Source organism: Copadichromis virginalis, linkage group LG1, assembly GCF_057382275.1.
Source record: "Copadichromis virginalis isolate Kocher_CV1m ecotype Utaka linkage group LG1, C_Virginalis_male_GT1.1, whole genome shotgun sequence".
In the NCBI taxonomy this organism is placed as follows: domain Eukaryota; kingdom Metazoa; phylum Chordata; class Actinopteri; order Cichliformes; family Cichlidae; genus Copadichromis; species Copadichromis virginalis.
Window position 1 is genome coordinate 16,193,492 of NC_140618.1, and position 20,770 is coordinate 16,214,261.

Genomic DNA, 20,770 nt, shown 5'->3' on the forward strand with positions numbered 1-20,770 from the left:
TTTTTTCCCATTTTAATATGTCTTGAATAAAACTTGCTTAATATTTATTTTATTATTTTTTATTAATTAGACCTACACTAACCACACGTCCAGAAATACACACAATTGGAATCTAAACTGGAAGCTGAGATGAAAATGACTTGTCCTGCTATATAGAGATTTCTGTTGAGTTAGATGAAATTTTCCACTTGGAACTAAACATTCGTAAGTAACCTCAAATATCTGACAGAGTGGGACACCAGATTAAATGTTGGGCATCACCTGAGAAATCAGGATGTGTGACAAAGAGCAAAAGAGAAGCACCTGTGTAATGAACCAGACGACTGACACCTTCTGCACAGCTCAGTGAAGTTCAACATGCTTATTAAAGTCCAGCACAGCCTACATTCATATATTCATAGCTGCCAGAGTGTGTGGATTATTAAATGTATGATTGAAAATGGGATTTATGAGGGTAGAAATGGCAAAGTAATGAAAAACAGCATCTGTGCTGTTACATCCACACTACCAAATGAATCTGGTTCAAGAAAAGGGAAGGATGAAGGAGTATAAGGTGTGCAGAGTGAATGAATAGTGTGCATTTGTTCTTTTAATGCTGGAAAAGAACAAAAGTCTGATTTAAAAAGAAAATCTTTGGTCCATTTTAAGTTCAGACAGAATATTTTAAAATAAAAGTTAATTTTTGTGTTTTTATTATGGCCTGTTTGGTCCAAGCAAATCTAAATAAATTGGACCAGCAAGTAACTGCACAGCTGATTTTATCTCTCCTAAGGCTGTGGAGCTGTCAGATGTGCCTAAGGGGTGAAGCAATTTCCATTTTATTCCATTTGCTAATCTGGGTTTTGGATGATTTATTCGGGGCGACCGTGGCTCAGGGGGTTGGGAATCGCATCTGTAACCAGAAGGTTGCCGGTTCGATCCCTGGGCTCTCTGTCCTGGTTGTTGTGTCCTTGGGCAAGACACTTTACCCTACTTGCCTACTGGTGTTGGCCAGAGGGGCCGATGGCGCGATATGGCAGCCTCGCTTCTGTCAGTCTGCCCCAGGGCAGCTGTGGCTACAACTGTAGCTGCCTCCACCAGTGTGTGAATGAATAGTGGCATTGTAAAGCGCTTTGGGTGCCTTGAAAAGCGCTATATAAATCCAATCCATTATTATTATTATTTCACTGAGCTCTAAAAGGTACACTCTATAAGTCTCTGCAAGCTGTTTTGGTAAATACAGAAGCAAATACAAGTTTGCGTTCTCAAAATCTGAAGTACAAATGACACTGCAGCCACACCTATCACAAAAAGGTCAACTGAAAAACTGTACAACCTTGCATGAAATCTCTCTGTTTGGCCACCTCTAACATTATCTCCCTAACCTGTGTGGTTCCACAAGGTTCAGTCCTGGGTCCAGTATTATTTTCTTTCTACATGCTTCAGCTGGCATCATTTAGTATTTTAATGACATTTCTTATCATTTCTATGGTGATGACATTCAACCATATATGTCTTTTAAGCTTCACCAGCTGGACCCACTGTTTAACTGGGTTTAGCTCTCTAGCAGTTGCCTTGTATTAAATGCCAACTTTACTGAAGCAATAATTATAGCACCTGAACTATATCCTAAAATCAGTCCGGCTCTTGCTTCTTTTGTTTCAAATGTAAAGTTCAGTGTTTGAAATCTCGGTACAATATTAAATTCTTCTCTGGTCTGCGCAGCTGAACCCAAAAAAAAAAAACAAAAACAAAAAAACCCCCCACAAAAAAACAACAATTCCCGCATTTGTGCTTAGATTATTGTAATACCCTGTTTACCGGTTTTGACAGATAATCTCTCCAAGCTGTACAAAATACTGCATCCAGACTATTAACGTGTTGATATTTAACAACACGTTCTAGAAATCAAGCTCACAACACTCCCACCTTATACTCAATAAATTAGCTCCCAAGAGATTTTAGCATTTGTTTAAAATTCTTGTATTTACACACAGAGTGCTAAGTGGCCATGCTCCATATTATTTATCTCATCTTGTTACAAAAGACACTGCTGCTGACTATCTCCATTTACAAGCTCAGAATTTTTTAGTTGTTCCTCGTACATGAATAAAGGCCAATGAGACAGTCTTTTTAGTCTACATTTGTTTTGTTTAAACAGGCTTTCTGTTGAGACTTTTATTACATTATTTATCTATTTGCCCATCTGTACATCTGTCTATACTTTTGTATTGAGTTTAAACATTTAATTGTTAAAAAGGTAAAGTAAAATTAAATGGTAATTGTTCCATAAACATCCATGGTGGGAATAAATACCAATAATGAAAATAAAACTCATTTAGCTACAAAGTGACATAAATAACTCCTCATATATAGCGCTACACATTAAAATATAACTTAGTCATCCTTGTCTCAGGTAAATCTTACTAAACCAGCCTGTTTTTTGCAGCTAATGTTTTATGTTAAATTGTGCTTCTAAAAGGCTTTTTCAGCGCATCTTTTTAAATCCATTTTCTGTCCCATGGGCAACAATTGAAAGATGTATGCCTCTACTCTGTGCCCCTCCCCTCCAGAGCGCCGCACTTTTATTCAGACACCCTTTTGAAGAAGTTAATTGCTGTTGTTTGTACCCACCATCGACAGCTTTCCCGTCACCGCAATAATAACTGTATTTGTTTCGAACTTTTTAAAAACACACAGTTACAAAGTGAGTCACAGTTGGGATAAAACACATTAAAAATGAGTGTAAATATTTGCACATGCAAACAGAGTCAAGCACATGGTCTTTCATTCATTTCTGCATGAACACTCCTATACAAACATATTAGGAGAAGAAAAGGCCACAGATAATGGGAAAAGCTAACTTGTAAAAAATGAGTAGAAAGGTAAAGCATCTGTATCACTATCTCACTGTACAAATGTGTGTGTATGTGTGTGTGTGTGTATGTGTGTGTGTGTATACCTGAGGCACTAGGATCAAAAACAGAAGTATGATCATAATCTTATAATTGTCCAGCAGCCAGTAAATGAATGCACCGGTGCAGCCTCTGGTATAGATGTCAGGCAGTGGTTGATGCTGTGGGACACAGAACACTGGTGGTTAGTCCAATTTCAAAACTACAAAAAGTCAAAGGCAGCTCCCTTTCCTTTCTTCCAACTGTTTAACTTTCTGTTCCTTGCTTATAATAAGACCAGTCCATTACTTAATTATCTGACACTTGTCCTCAGTTGTGTGAGAGCGACACAGCACACCCAGAGTTATTGCTAAGAAACATTCAGCTGTCAATGAGATAAAAAGGACAGCAACTGCCAGTTTTCTGTCTGCAATTCCCAGTTTAAATGAACCTTCTGTGGATATAAAGCACACAATAGTCACAATGGATATTTCAGCACATAATAAAGTGTTTTATGACTTGGTGGTCTTACCTTGTCATCTAGGGCCTTGTACCCACACATAGTGTTGGGCACTTCATTATTCTGAAAGAGAAGTAAAATGTTTCAAATGAAAATTAACAGAAAGCTGTACAGTGTGGGGACAGCCAGGAGAATAAAAGCTTTTATCTAATCTAACGGTTTTATCTTCAGAACAGAGTCACCTGCAGCCTGCATCTTGTTGTATTAAAACTAAAATTAAGTGGAATTAAAAATAAACCTCTAAATCATTATATCCATGTTTGTTCGCAAAGATAAGTCTGCATTAAGGGCATATATGCTCTGCTCTACAGCATCCGTTGCCACTTATGTGAGTCATCTCTGGCAGGTAGGGATCGTTTTGCTATTTTCTCTCTGCCAAACAGTTTGTCAAGACCATTTTTATTCCACATAAAAATGCTGCTAGTCAAAGAAAGAAAGAACGAACTAACGAACGAAAGATAGATCTAAACATCTAACAAAAAGTTTGACCCAACAAAGAAACCTTTAAATAAAATTAAATTTTAGAGAATGTCGGATGAGATCAGTTTCATTAGTTCAGACAGTTCGTCAAACTGTTGTGTGTTTAGCTCGAGACTTTCTCTTTGTTCTCTTTGTCCTTATAATTACTGGACAGTGTAGGTGTACAGATTACAGGGAGCCTTTGCTACTTAGAGGTGGAGAAAATTGCCTGCACATGCCATGGCTAAGGCTTAATCACAATATAGGGTGAAGAGGTGCATTTTAAATGTCACTCTGCATGCAAGAGCTATTACTTTAAGACCCAGACACACAGACACTGGCAGCCACCGAGCACTAGAGAAAAATGTGCATTCCTTAATGCCAACCACTTTGCAGATGAAAATCAGAAGTTCAGTTGTTTAGCAGTTGCTTGGGGCTGAGGGTTGAGGAAGGTGTCGCCGACAGATCTTTAGGCCTGTGTGTCTGAGAGCTTTAATGACACACACACACACACACACAAATCCAAAACTAAAAAAACAAATTCAGGAACAAACATGATAAAATTACAGATTAGTTGGTATCCAACTCTGATCTTCAGCTCCCACTGTGATTGTGAGACTGCATGCCCTCAGTGAGAAGGTGCCTTCCTGAGCAAATAAAATGCCAGCATCTCACAGTGTGTAATTTGTCTCTCAGAAGTGAAGCTGCGTGGGATTTTGGGAGTTCTCCTCAGCACAACTGCAGATCAAAAACCCTCTCATGAGACAGATGAGGATGTATCAAGATAAATTCACGCCACACTTTAGCCATTAAGCCATTTATTCACGTATTTTCACGTGAATATCACCCAACAGCAAACCTGGAATCTTTAGCTTTAACTAATCAGACTTTGTTCATTCCCACTGCAGCCACAAAACATCTACACAATTGTTTTTAAAAACCTCTTAGCATGAAGTGTTCATCAACTCCAGTGAAGAGACAGGTGTGTTAAATATGTGCAATCCTCTTTTACAGGGGACTTAATGTATTCTAGCTTCATATGTTTTTATAACTGGACCCCATTAAAAATAGGTCAGCATGAGATACAGTTTAAGATGATAAATGCCAGTGTCATTTTGGTCTTTTAACATTTGGTTTACAAGTTTGAATGTATTTTAGGATTTTCTCAAATCCACACATATATTAAACTGGTCAACATTTCAAACCACAAATCAGTCTTGATGAGTGTTTGGGGTTATTGTCCTGCTGGAACACCCATCTGTGTCTTGGTTTTAAGTGTCTAGCTGTTGATTTGAGATGAAGCTGAAGAATTTGGAGGTACTCATCGATCATTATTCCATCTACTCTGTGTGATGTAATGTACCACAGGCAGCAAAGCAGCCCCAGAGCATGACACCATCGTGCTTGACAGTTGAAAGTTTGAAAACCTCAAGCTGTCACTATAGTCAAAAAGCTCAGTCTTTGACCATAAAACCTTTCTCCAAAAGGCATATGGCTTCCAGTTCACAGCAGATTTGAGCCTCGGTTTATTCTGAACATCCTACAACCAATTTCTTCTTATGTGATGATGACAGTTTTGGCATTCTTCCAGATAAATTGTGCTTACATAGACCCGTCTGAACTGATGAACTGATGATCTGCAGTTGTTTAGAAATGGCTCCAAGCGACTTTTCCAACTTGTTCAAATCTACTAGTCTCCACTTTAGATTTTTGCTGAATTCCTTGGATTTCCCTTGTTCTGAATATTGGTCAATCTGATGAGTGCTGTCAAACAAATCATTTTAATGCTGATAAAAGAAAAACTACTGGTTGTAGTCAGTGCAATATAAGTTCAAATTCAAACTTATGCACCCAATTCTTGTTCCCCCCACCCGGTCATTAAAAACAAAAGCTGTTCAAAGAAACCATTAAATGCCCTAAATTTCCATGACATTCATGCCCATGATGGATGTAAAAGTCTACCCACAAGTAGTTTCTAAAAAAAAAACATAATTTAAATGTTATATACCATGTAAAATATGTACTTGTAATTATAATAATAATAAAAATGTTTTAAATGTAGTAGCTGAACATAAATTGTGCTATAGCAGTATTATCAGAAGAGGCAGAAGCAGTTAGCATCATGCATAGAAACTGGTAATACAAGAGGTATTATTGCAACAAGAAAAGCATATATTGTACCAGCTGATGTAGTGGTAAGACCATCAATAATGACACCTACCTTAGTAGTAACACAGCAGGTATATGGGACACCGCAGGCTAACGGACCAGGCGCACTACAGTTGTGGTACATGTTGACTTTCCAGTCTTTAAATTCTTCACCTCCACAACACTTAAACTGACAAAGAGGACAATATTAAAGGTAAGAAGGAAAAGGAAAGTGGTTTTAAAACACAGGAGAGACAGAGAGAGTCAATAAGTAACTAACTATGTTGTGCTGGCATGATGCCAAAAGTAGCATTTTAGGATGAAATTAATCACAATTAACAACATTTGGCATCCGGTTAGTATTTGATTCTCTCTCACACTTTTCCTTTCAGCCAGAATTTCAAAGGAGCAGATTGAAGGGCTTTCCCCTGAAGAAGTGACGTTTCCCTGTACAAAATATTTTACTGAGCTGTTTACAAGACAAATGAGGTAAACTATACCATCAATATTCACATTCAGATGCAGCTGTGTTTACTATCCAAATACAATTTTCCACTGGTGGCAAATTTATTTGACTGTGCAAACACAGCTTCCCCCTTTCATTCCTTCTACCACATTCTTGAAAAGGTCGGTAGGTGTTGTGATATTTGCACATATCCAAAAACCTGCTTATATCTACTTCCTTCATTACTTTTAAGAGCAGATGCATTTTTCCTTCCCACTAGAAATGTAAGCTCTTCCTCGGGGATGCATCTTTGTCCCTGTCTTGTAAAGTGCTGGCCTGTTTGTGTACAAAATACTCAGAGCCGACTCCGGCACAAGTCCATCCATCTGTCTATCCATCCATTTCCTTAATAACTAATCCAATTCGGAGTCACGGGGGTTTTGGGCCCATTTCAGATGTCATTCAGTGAGAGGCAGGATACCACCCGGACAGGTGGCTCGTACATCACAGGCCATGTATCAGAATTTATGTTAATATTCAGATCTGAGGAAAATATTCCCATTTCGAAAGAAAACCTGAAAATACAAAATACTTCACCAGGAGGAGATAAAAGGACTAATTTGGAATACTCAAAGAGAATTTGCTGCTTCACTGACCTGCATCAAATTTGGAAATTATCATCTTCACAAGAACAGTGAATCATTATGTGTCATCACCTGCAGCCACGTGTTGTGGGATCAACAAGTGGCTGCAGAGGCTGCACCAGTCATTTTTACTGCCCTCTTCTTTTGCAAACTCTCAAGAGACTAAAGAAACCTAAACAAATCAACAGCAAACAAACTTGGGAAAACACATTAGCGTTAGTAAGACAACAACGTATTTAATAAAGTTTTAAGTCTTCTTCAATATACAAACAACACAAAATCCAGTATAATACACAAAAGCTCTGTTCATTTGTTTCCAAACTCTTCCTAAATGATCAGCAGTTGTGCAACCAGAGTTGGCACACAGGTACATCTTGGGACCCTGAAGGTTTTCACATCATTACATTGCCTAGCAACCACCTACCAGCAAGCTTAAATGACCCATTCATACTGTTTATGCACATAACATCTAAATTATATCCAGATATACTTAAATAATGTGTGACATTTTATGATGGCTTAACATTGCCTAGCAACCAACTAGAAATGGACTAAAATGACCCATTTGTAGCATTTATCTAGCTCCAAGACCTATGAAAAGCCTAATATTGTTTTATTTCATAAAAATAACATTAATTTACATCCATGTAAACCTGAATTGCGCACAATTTATTATGATGTCATGTTTCCCAGCAACCACCAACCAACAAGCCAAAATGAGAATTTGTAGTGTTTATGCATCTACAACATAAGAAAAGGTGGTTCAGGGGGCATTTCCTAAGTGTTCTGTGTTTATTACTTAGGCAATCAGTTTATTCGTTTCATTTACCTCTTCTTACATTTGCTGAAGGCACAAAGGTGCACTTTCTTTGCTCAGTTTTCATCGTACAGGGTGGAAAAGTTGCCACACCGATGCTTTGGTGTGCTGAACTGTATTTCCCATTTTCATCCAAAGTGACAATAACAGTGACAGTTTTTAAGGCAGTGCTGAAGAACAAACTCACTGTTAAAATAGGACATAAGCCTTAAATTGGCACTTCTCATTATACAAGAAATGCAAATGAACTTGTCATAGCAGTATCGCCTCAGTTAACAATTAGCATTAATGGGATACAGCTGTTAATGGAGTTACGCCTGTATTTGACTAGCATAAGAAAGAAAAACAAAATTAGACCCAATATAAATGACATCTGGTACCAAAGGATTTTCAATATCTGAATATAAAAATGGGGAATATGTCTCAATTGATGGCACTCGGAGTAAATTACAGCTGCCGTTTGACATCTCAGTTATTTTTGTTTGATTTACGCTTTCACTTGGGGTAGATAGCAACTGCACAGCTGCCTCAGAGAGTAAAGAATGAGCGAAGCAGAGCCCAATACTGGTACCTCTGCTTGGTAGTCACTTATTGAATCTAATATTTTATTTGGAGGGAGAACATGAGGCAGAAAGAGAGAATGAGACAAGAGATAAAGAGGGACGATGAATAAATGAATAGATATGAGAGCGCTCTTTGTCAGGCGGCGTCATCAGTATGCTGATATGATGCCAGTCTGCCAAAGCAATACTCCCTCCTCTGTTGGTGTGATTCTGCACAGCTGTTTTTCCAGCACTGGGTCAAGACCCAAAGAAAGGTCACACACAAACCCCCCCCCCAAAAAAAAAAAAAAAAAAAAAGCCACAACAACAAACAAAAACTTAATATAAGAACACAGAGTTCTCAGTGTGGTAGGTGCAACAGTGCAGTATCACCCAATCTAATCCCGTCTATGAGCAGACTGTTCAATTCATTACGCAGCCTCATGACATAAAAATGAAGCATCTTTTCAAAACACGTCCATCTCCTGAGATTCTGATGTGACTTGTGGGAGTGATGGATGGATTACACAACAGTTTGTTTACTAAAGTTGAAATTGAAATACAAAGTCATTTAAAAGTGATGTGACACATTTATTTTTATGACCCTCACTGGTGACAGTCATGACCGAAGCCATTATGTTCTAGGGTTGTCCATCTGTCCGTAGCTCTTAAACTGGCAGCCTCGACAATTACAGAGCCTTCATGGAGTAATTGTTAAATCAGTTCCCTTCACTTCTCTCTCTCTCTCTTTTCACCCCCAGTGTGTGGCTGAAGGAATTCTGTGTGTTTACATCCTCATGAATGTGACATGTCAGGAATTTGTATAAACATTAATTGGTCAAAAAGTCACCCTCACAAAATATTTAGCTGAGCTGGTTTGCAGAGGTATACAACAATAAGCTGGTAGCTCGAGTTTATTTTATTTATTTATTTTTATTGTGATTAAATTTCCAAAAGTCTCCTGGAATTAAATATTTGCAGAATAAGCGACTAATTTTGTGACTGTCCAGCTGACTGATGACGAGCTGCTTGCATGCAGACTGTGACTAATCGTATGGTTAAGTCCCCCTCTGAGCCAACCGCTCAAAGCGTGGGTTGCAATTACAGCAACATAATGAGCGTGTGATTACAGGTTAAAGACTGAGGTGTTTTTTTTCAAAAAGTTTGCTAAACTTTTCAGGATCACTTACTATTGTTACTGTATTAATAATAACCATAATTATGACTTTATTTATATAACATTGTTCAAGCTCCACATTACAACGTGCTTCACAGGAGCAACAGAATAAAACAGAATTAACAAATAGAGGGGGAAAAAAAGACACTTTAAAGTAAATTTAAGGGGAGGGAAAAGCTTTCTCATCAAAGTATTTTTTAAAAGATGATTTCAAGGAAGTGACTCACTCACACACACACACACACACACACACACACACACACACACACACACACACACACACTCTCAGCTTAACTCAACTACCTCAAAACATTGAGACTGGACTGACTAATCAACACAAGTGCAAACACACTGACCTACACCACCAAACCATCGTACACACCAACCTGTAAATGCTCTTTTGCACAATATTATTACTGGACTTTTTGCACTAACTTCTGCACTTCCTAATTTTTGCTGCTACACTAAGGAATGTTTACTGTTCCTCCACTACCTCAACTCATCATCACAAAACCTTATTATTATGTTACGTTGTGGGGTTTTTTTTGTCACACTGTCACTTGCTGCTCTTGTTTGCACATTTGCACGTGCACTTTGTTGTCTGCTGTCTGATAACAAAAAAAAGTCATCCTTAGATAGTTAGATAGTTTTTTGTTAATTTATGTTGTAATTTATGTTAGGTCAGTCTGTCTTGTCTCTGCTAGCCAGCTAACTAGGCCTCTTAGTTAGCTAGTTTAGAGTTTTTCTGTTAAATTATGTTGTAAATTTATGTTGCATGTAGCACCTTGGTTCCTGGAGGAACGTTGTTTCGCCTCACTGTGTACTGTTAAACTGTATATGGTTGAAGTGACAATAAAGCCAACTTGACTTGATTTTGCCAGACAGGTTGTTTCAGATTTGTCCCTTTGAGTTTTCAGTTGGGCCCCTGGAACAGGCAAAAGACCTCTGGTGCATATGGTAATTACTAAGAGGTCAGAAATGTAGCTTGGAGCAAAGCTATGAAAGACTTTAACAGAAATCAGTAAAATCTTAAATTCAATGCTAAACATTGTGTAAAAAGGTAAGAGAAATGTGATCTTGTCTCCTCGTTCTAGCTGAAAGTCTGGCAGCTGAGTTCTGTAGAGTCTGATTTAATTCAGTAGAATGACATTCACAAGGATCTAGAGGTTGGCCATCTCCTGGCAGCCTCTTTTTCTACAAAAATATTTTGCCCAACCAAGTTGACGAATGGTTTGCAGCTGTCACTGAAAGAGGTTGCTGCACCAAAAACTTGCATATAATTCTTTTGTTCACTAACAGATTGCTGCAGTTGCCCATAGTTTGCATGGAAGATGGCAACTTGTATGCAAACACTTGCTAATGAAGCACTGAACAGTTGTGAAAAATTTGAAGTGTTTCTGGCTTGCAACTCATTCTTCAAAGTAAACATTGTGCCTTAGAACTAAATCCAATGTATTTTTCTTATATTTTCACTACTGCTTGGAGATTAAGTAGTGAGAGTTTGCAAAGACGTTGGCGGCTTCCATAAGAACCACTAGCAACCAAAGCACGGTAGTTGTCAATGCAGCACCTAATACCGGTTTGTGAAAAATTGCACCTATCGACGCCAAACAACCTTGAAGAATACAGTTTTTTCCTAGTGACTTACGGTAATACATACCGGTAGGTTCACTGTCTGGACTCTAAAAGTGTGTCACTGGGGCTTTAGTTCCCATCAAACCAGTAGGTCTTGTAAAACCAGCTGCTTGAAATTTTTACAGCAGGGAACCAGTTCACCCACTTCCCCGAGGCTGATATAGCTCCTGAAAATGAGTTTTCTCTGCTTTTACCAAAAATTATAGTATTTTTTCATTTACACAAAAAACAAAAAACAAAAAAACAAGTGCTGTAATAACTCAGTACATTTGTATAGGTACAGTTTTAAACTCTATTAGATGGATGGAAAAGGAGATCTAGTGAAGATTTGTTTTCAGGTCTGTTAATGTTCCATATAATCATAACCATACTGCAATATAAGTTCAATGTCTCTACCTCAACCCATGAAAATGAATACAAGTGTTTCCAGTAAGTGGATGGCAAAGGTTAGTGTTTGTGCATTCATGTAAGATTTATTAATGGACTTCGTACTTTTCTTGTTTGTTACTGCATTTTGTGTTATGTTTCTGTGTTTATTATATTTTCATTGACAGACACCACTGGATGAATTTTAATGTTATGCTCACAGTTGTCTCTTAATGAAATTTACCATGTCTATGCACAACTGCTATGCTTAAATTGCGCCAATGCTTTCCGTGATGAATCCAGAATTTGCTTATAAATATGCATGATCACTTCTGAGTGAAACATGCAGCACTCGGGAAAGATGGCGTTTGAAAGAGTGTCTGCCTGAATGACTTTTTTGTTTGAAGTGCTCTAACACTTCTTGGTATACACAACAAAGCCCGGCTGCAGTGCTGTGGGGGTATTTATTGCTGTGCCTGCAGCACAGATTGTGGTTAACAAATGATGAGACGTTTTCAAGCTGAACTGTTTTTATGAAGCAAGTGTCTGCAGTGACTAAGGTATTATCTAATGAGGGAAATGAAAAATTGTTGCTCCTGGCAATGAAACCAACAAGTGGTCAATAATATGACAACTATTTTGATAAATTATGCATGTAATTGTGTGAGAAAAATGTCTCCTCTGTCTCCTCTGCAGGGGCGAAGAAAGAGGCAGCTTACTGGTGGAATAAATGTCACATCTCCATTACAATACTGAGGCACAGTGGATAGAAAGGGCAGCTTGAAATCGAGTTAATACCGGATATGATGCGACCTACCACTTATACATGAACTCTGTGCTCAGAATGAGATGTTTCCTAATATCTTTACAGCTGGAACAAAAAGCTTACAGATGTGGTTTGTCACTGAAGACACATCTTTAAGTATGCTTCAAACTAAGAGATCAATTATTTTGTGGTTCATGTGACATTTATCATTCTGTGTCAAAGGAAGAGCCATTAACAGTAAAACCAGTGATAGCGTCACACTTTCAGACACTATACAAGATTTCAGATACGAAATGGTTAAAAGTTATTTTGTAAAAAAATGGAAATTAGACTTAAGGCCCAACTCTAACTTTTGTCAACTCCTCAGATGGATTTTGCTTGGTCTTGCTCAGGTGTACGCCTGCTATGTTAGTGTGTAAATGTAATGAGAAAAACAAATATGCAGAACCCTTCTATGTGACCCCATGCCTGTCCTACTTGCTTTATTCGGTTAAGAAACAGGAAGTGGTGGTGCGGTTATTACAGTCTGGAGTTTGAACCCTAGAGTCATTCCACATCCGCTTGTAGAGCCAATCGTCAAGAACTTGAAGTAAGCAATTTTTTGTGCGACTTTATCAGTCTCTCACAATCTCTCACATGAGGTGGGGGAATGTTGCTTCAGTTCATTTGGTGACACAGCTCGCTCAAGTCTTTTCTTTCCCATCCATTCTGTTGTAGTTTTGTTGCTGTGCTTGGGATCATTGACCTGTTGCAGGACCCGGTTTTGCACGATCTTCAGCTGATAGACATGTAGCCTCACATCTGACTCTGGTATACAGAGTAGTTCATGGTCGAGACAGTGACTGCAGGATGTCCAGGTCCAATTCCAAACCAGTCTAAACCATCACCCCTCGACCGCCTCTTTGTCCTGATATGCTGTGTTTGGTTTTTGCCAGATGCGGTGCTATCCATTAAGACTAAACCTCTCCAATTTAATTTCATCACTGTTGATGTGTTTCGTTGCTGGCATTGTGTAAAAGACCTGAATGCTCCGGACCAGCAAACTGGCAAAAATTCGGCTTTCAGACAGGTGGTCACGCTTGCTGATGATCATTTAATCAAGAGCATTTGATTAACACCTACTTCCCCATTCCTATGGAAGCAGTAAGAGTGTACTTCATTTTCCCACACACTGCTTCTGCATTTCAGCTTAATGTTTGTTAATTAAATAATGACATGGTGTAAAATGACACGTTTTTTAGTTCACTTGAGGTTGTATTTACCGAAATTTAGAACCTGCTAAGGACCAGGTTATTTTTAACATGTCCTGATACAGAAACTCTTACAATAGAAAGTGGGTGTGCTTTTGTTTTCAAGTGACTCTACATTTGGAGTCTTATCTCAGTTATTAAAGTGAAGATGTCTTAACCTGTACAGAATCAGATTTTAATATTGTCAAGGAGAGGTTCACTTAAAGTCCATCTTAAAATAGTACTCACACAGCTATTTCTCTGCTCAAGTTACTCTTTTCTCTGATCCATGCCCCTACTGACTTCAGAAATATCTATAAATCTATGGAGCTGACCATACTGATAAATGTGAGGTTAACTGGAAATATTCTCTTCCATTTTTTTTGTGTTGGCTGAACAATAGACTGGCAATCTGTCCAGGGATGTAACCTGCCTCTAACCCATCACAGTATATAAGAGATGGATAAATGAATGGATGGATGGAGAAACTCAAAGGTATAACCTTGAAACTAGGCAATGGTTTAATTAAGGAAGTTCAGGCAAGAAAAAAAAAAGTGTCAAATTTTCATCAAAGTTGGTCCTTTATTCACAGAGGGTGTCACCAGTTGGGCATCCTACCAAATGTGAATAATGGTCACTATTTCGCTGTAAGAATAGTTTTAGTGAGAAACTTCCAGAAAATTATGAAAGTGAAGCTTTGACCTTTCGGATTTAAAAGCATCATTATATTTTTTATCCTATTAGAGATTTTTGTGAAATCTAACTATTTTAATGCAATTAATTCATTCTTCAGCCAAAGCGAATGTTTGTGCCACATGCTAAGAGCTTTCAAAATGCATTTCTGAAATGACACATTCAAGAAAAACAGAAAACAATGAGTCCAGCATTGACTGTCACCAGAGGCGATGGAAGAAAAATAGCATGGCAGAAATTAAATTCTGCCTCCTCTGACTAAACAATGTGTGTGTCCCGGCTCTGAATGTTGGATTGTCGATTTCCTTTTTTGGATTCAGAGACGGTTCGATAACAAAAATAAAGAAAAGGAAAAGTGCTGACGCAACTGTTCGGGCTCTGAGGCATGAGGGCGTTTTCAAGCCTGAAAACTGGTCCCGACAATCAATTTTTCTTTGTTGTTGCAATTATGACAGATGGCTAAGACGTAGCCCCATCCAAAACATCAGCAGCTATTTACATGGAGACTGGGACAGGATGCCTCCTGTTGAGTTTACACTCAAAGCACCTTCAGGCATTTTGCAGGAAAGACTCCTCTGACCCTTTTCGCATTACACACACACAAAAATAAAATAACCTGACAGTACAGACGGAGGTGCCATCTAAACACATTAGAAATGTTTTTTTCTTCTTACTGGATATGAGCTTTTCCAGAGTTCAGCGGGCACACGGGACGACATTACACAGAACACATTAAAATAAAAAAATAGATGGTTTTATAATGTAGAAGAACATTAAAAACACTGCTGGATACAGAACTGTGCTCACAGGGCACAGACCTGGTATGAGCAGTGAAATATTCTGATTGCTCACAGACAAACGCAACATAAACTTCCTATTCAGTTGTTCTCACTTACCCACCGACAACAAAGGGACGCCTTTTTAAATCTTATATGAAAGGAACAGAGAAAAATGTCACCATTTACACGACGCAAACACAAATGCATGACTGAATTTGGTACCGTTCTCACAAACAAAAATAAGTTCAGAACATAGTCTCAGTGCCCTCCAAGTTTGTTTTTTCAAACATGGTTTTCCATTGAAGTTCTTCAGAAAAACACTTAATCTCTCTAAGAGCAGGGCAACGGGCCCAGCAAGCAGCTTTAAAAACCTTTACAGGCTTCTGTTAAATGGCTTTCTAACATCACTGAAGCAATCTTTGCTGCTATAAAGTTCTTCAAACATGTCACTGGATGAATCGGCTGCCAAAACAAAAAAAAGAGGCTCCTTTTATGCTTTGACAGATAATTAATCGGCACTTCTTTTCTACACAACCAACTAAGATCTGCATAACCAAGGTGCTGCTGATCTTTGACAAAAATAAATACACCAACCAATTGTCCTAACCAACTAAGCACATGCATTATTGTCAGATGTTTTTTCCTCCAGCATTAACAAACCTTCTCTGTGAAAGAGAAAGATATTAATTTTTAAAACTCTCGTTGCATTCTCTCTTTATAAACTGACCAGATTTATTAGGCCTCTTCCGCTGCCTGTTAATAACCTGCTGAAGATCAAATTGAACATGTGAATAGGGAAGAAATGTGATTTAAGGTGGCGTGTTTGTTGATGCAATTCAGACCTGTCGAATTAGAAACTGCTGATCTACTGGGATTATCACACGCAACCATCTCTAGGGTTTACAGCGATTGGTTAAAAAAGAGAAATTATCGAGTGAGCAACAGTTCTCTCAGTATAAATGCCTTATTTATCAATTTACACATCCAGCTAGTATAGAGTAAAGTTTGCCTGTCCTCGTCCCTGCTTTGGTAACCTCTGGGTAGTGCAGTTTTCTCACACAATCCAAAGACTAATGTGAGATTAACTGGTCATTCCACAATTGTCCATAAGTATGATTGTGCACATGAACCATCATCTGCCCCTCTGTGTTAACCCTGAAACAGATCAGGGTGTGCTCGGTGTATTACAGAGACAAAGCCCCATCAAAGCAAAAGCCAGTATCCTCCATTCAAAGATCGACATGCATAAACTGTTTCTCATCCTGAGAAAGTTTTACAAACACCCGTTATCAGTTATCTGGACCTGACCAAATGCACACAAAGATCTTTCTTGTAGCTTTCATGGACAATGCTCAAATGCTGTTAAATCTGCCAGTCCACAACTGTGTAAAAAATTCAGCCAATTTTCTAAACCACCAAATCACCTGAGACACAATAGCTTTAGGGAATTCAAGCAGCCTGCAACTATCACGCAATCAGGCCACAAATCCACAGTACACAATCCTTAAAATGATGAAGGCCTGTAGCGTGCAGAACATATGCCCCCTCTCCTGTGCTAATCAGAGTTTGTAGCTGGCTGCTAGTTTCAATGTGTGACCAGTCCGCTGTCCCCTACAGTGCATTACCATATGCTTGATAAAAGCTGGGAAAGAGATCTCCAGCTTCAGGCTGTGTGCATGGTGGCTCGGTGTGCTCTGATGGTCATGCACAGCGATGCAACTAAAAATTTTCAGTGAGGATTCAGGTTCACTGGTTGTGCAGTTTTAAAACAACAAAAAATCCTCAGCTTTATAATAATAATAATAATCAGGCTTTGTCTCTACTGCAGGAGATTATTAACATAGACTATACATAAAAGATGGATACCACTACTGTGACTTCACCCATAGTCTGCGCACTGGCCTCATTTTAGTTTTTTTAACTAGATATGACCATAACAGGATGTGAGTGTTTACCGGGATATTTACCAGCTAATACTAGTTCTGTCTAACTAGCTTGGCTGTCACATTATAGCTGTCATTAAAGGGATTATAACAACAACATGCACCTACTGAGAGAGAGAAAAAAGAAAAAAAAAAAAAAAAAAAAAAAAAAGCTAAACACCTGACTCTTTAACGCATCTTTAAGAACACATGAAGCATGTCTTTAATTCTAGTTTATAATTTATAGATTAGAGGGCATAGCTTTAACCCTTAAAACTATTAAAACAGATCAGTGATCTAAAAAAAAAAAAAATCACTCTTAGTACAGATGGAGAGGTATAGGCTGTAATATTTATTTATCCTTTAAAGCTGTGTATTTGGGGATTTACTAAAGTCAAGTCAAGGAACTTTGGTTTCTGACTTTATTTAAAGTCCTGAGGGTTTCTGGGTGATTAATACAGTCCGTATGTAAAAAAAAAAGACAGGTGACGTTTATCAAGTAACAGGAAATTAAGAGTCGTCTTACCCTATTCTGAACGTAGTCCATGATGTTTTTGAAGTCCAAGTCATCGTAGTAGTTTACTATGCCCTTTCGAATGTTCTTGTTCAATAAACGTTCCGCCTGTGAGGGAGTTAGAAAAAGAACGCAAAACTGTGAATAGTACAGGAGAGGAGAAAGTCAGATTATCACATCTGTCAGTGGAGCTGTAGAGTTACTTGCAGAGGTGGGACCAAGTCATTGTTTTGCAAGTCTCAAGTAAGTCTCAAGTCTTTATCCTCAAGTCTCAAGTCAAGTCTCAAGTAATGTCAGGCAAGTCAGAGTCGAGTCTCAAGTCACTGGTGTAAAAGTCCGAGTCAAGTCACAAGCCTGAAATTTTGAATTTCAAGTCCTTTCGAGTCTTTAAAAAAAAAACGAAAAAAAGCATGTTGCAGTTATATGCTAAATGTAAATATTAGACCATGTAATTTTTAAATCTGTGTTTTTCTCAACACATGACAAAATAGTGAACTTAGAAAATATACACAAATTGTGAAATTGCACCTCTTTAAAATGCAGCTCAATTAAACTTAGCTCCAAGAATAATTTTCACCGACAGTTCTGAGATAAGCTGCATGTTATTCTTGGATGCGGTTGTAGGACCGGCTTTAAAATCGCATGACAAAAATATCATACACATTAAAAAAAACTGTATCACCAACGTAGCCTGGACAACATTTGCTAGTTAGATGAAGTCAGCTATCTCATCTTAGCATATTTATATGCATATTTATAATTATACGCTTCTTGGAGTGAGTGCATACACTCATGAAGTTTAGTAACTTCAGGTCACTGCAACAAGCCCAGGTACAGTTTACCGACGGATGGGTGCAGGACCTTGAAATGCACCGTGTAGAACGAAAGACCATCGTACGTATCATAAGTTTACCAGTCTCACAAATCAAATCACACTCAAATTGTGTGTGTTGTGTACCAAAATACCCTCTATGTTAAAGGGTATTTCGGTACACAACAATCAGTGTGTCAAACAGGCGCCTGCTGAGAGCAAATGCTATCATAAGTCAAGGTGACTGATTCACTGAACCAGGATATTAAAATGAGAGCGAACTTGACCGCTCACATCTGTCAGTCACAATCTGGTGCTGTGGGGTTACATTAAGTTTAATATATAAGCTTATACAGTCACTTGGCATAAATATTTATAATTTGGAGGTCTCTTAAGAGAATTTTTTGAGAGCTTTTCATTAAATGTTTTCATTCAGGGAACGGTTCATTTACTCCACTAATTTCTCCACTCTGTTTCTGATACATTAGTCTTATTTATAGTTCATTGGCGATGAAAGCGACAAAGCGCTGTTTTTCTTTTTTACCCTTTACTTAGGCCTAATATTGTTCCTTTATTTCATTCTTCAAAGCACTGCCGACAATAACGAATCGAGAATGCAGCCTCCTCCATTAGAGCCACAGAGATTAAAAGAGATTTAATTTTTCATTTCATTTCTTTTCTTCCCCTCTTGAACATATCAGGTGTTGACAGTGGATGTACTGGGACAAGGCACCCACATTTAAACCAAAGTACGATGTGCACATTTGTAGAACGAGAGCTCAAAGGGCATCATCTCCTCAAACAGGATGTTAATTAAAACGGGAAGCCAAAAATAAGTATGTAGACGTTCAAAATGTATTTTTGAAAGTCTACATACTCCATCACTTGGCCCATTTTCAGGGATTCTTTTAAAGATTGAAATCTCGATTGTGCTCTCAACATTTCATACGTGCAACCTGTTGAGCCACATCGTAAAAGTACGCCTTGTCATGAAAATCCATATGCATTAAGATGGTGATGCAGGAAATGGAAATCTGTTATAGTTGGTTTTACACTGAACAGATTAAAAATGTGACCAGTGTATCACTAAGAATCAGTCAGTTAATCAGTGAAATTAATTTCACTTTAATTTGGCAACCAATTAAAACAATTTCTATGTTTCCTACATGAGAGTGTCAGACCTGAAATGCAATAAGTAACCTTTAATGTTCAAAAGTTTCAAAGAGCAGCACACAGAGCATAGTGAGGGAATTAAATAAATATAACTCAAATTCAAAAAGATTAATGATTAATTCATTTTTTCAACACAAGTGGAGCCTTTTTGTGTTCTGACCAGAGTAGGTGACCTTCAGTCGTACAACTTTGAGCAGAGGAGGGTGAAACAAAGAGTCAAGTCCCAGATCTTATGTTTGTGAGCCTGAAGTGGAAAGCTTCATTAACAAAGAATGTCATCTGGGAGGTGGAGGAATTTCAGTTTCACGTCTAAGAGGCTCTTGCTGGATGTAAGTAGTAGATGTGATTTTCTGTGTCTGTAGACAGCAACAGATTTGTGATTGAATTTGGAGTCCAGGGAGCGCTTTTAAAGACCTTCTATGACTCTTTGGTGGCATCTGTCATTTTTTACAGTGTTGTATATTGGAGCAGCGGTTTATTGGCAGCTGAGAGGAAGAGGTTGGATAAACTCATCAGGAAGGCCAGCTCTGTTCTGGGATGCACCCTGGACCCAGTGCAGGTGGTGGGAGACAGAAGGACTCATCTCTGATGGATAGAGTCTCCCACCCCATGCATGTAAATGTTGCTGAACTGCAGAGCTCCTTCAGTGACAGACTGCTGCATCCTAGATGCATGAAGGAGCGTTTCCACAGGTCCTTCCTCCCTGCAGCTGTCAGACTGTACAATCAGAACTGCTCCCAACAAACATAGATGTTTACATCTGCGCTGTAACTGCAATAATTTAATCAACCGATTTGCACTACAACCTGGTTTGCCTCTTATCTGTAGTTAATTTTATTTAATTTAATAACGGCACTCTGTTTATAGTAACCCATTGTCCTTGATGTAAATATGTAAGAAAAATTTTGTATGTTTCTGTTCTGTGTCCTGTTTGTTGTATATGTGTCTTTCTGGCTGCTGTTACAGCCAAATTTCCCCTTGTGGGGCAATTAAAGGATTATTCTATTCTGTCATATATTCTGACATAAAAATTAAAATAGATTTAAATAAAACACAAGCCTTTATCGTCAAAACGGGTTGAGCCTCAGGGAAATTAAAGTTTCCATTGTCATTTGTTTACCCGTGTGTCTGAAAGATTAGGCAAAAACCACTTGGCAGAATTTATTAAAACTAGGCGGGGCTGTGGACAAAATTATGTGGTGTGGAGTTGTTCTCAGCAGAGGACAGAAGGATTCTTAAGCTCTTCCCTACAAATCC

General features: G+C 38.3%; 1 protein-coding gene across 1 annotated transcript in view; it reads right to left on the minus strand.

Annotated features, from left to right (window-relative positions):
• tspan15 (tetraspanin 15) overlaps positions 1 to 20,770 on the minus strand; it is a 41,925-nt gene that overhangs the window by 4,295 nt on the left and 16,860 nt on the right. The window contains exons 4-7 of the mRNA XM_085452664.1: positions 17,542 to 17,637; positions 6,074 to 6,190; positions 3,406 to 3,456; positions 2,942 to 3,055 (exon numbers count right to left, since the gene is read on the minus strand). Coding sequence (XP_085308790.1) covers positions 2,942 to 3,055; positions 3,406 to 3,456; positions 6,074 to 6,190; positions 17,542 to 17,637 — 378 coding nt within the window. The remainder of the gene's footprint in view (positions 1 to 2,941; positions 3,056 to 3,405; positions 3,457 to 6,073; positions 6,191 to 17,541; positions 17,638 to 20,770) is intronic.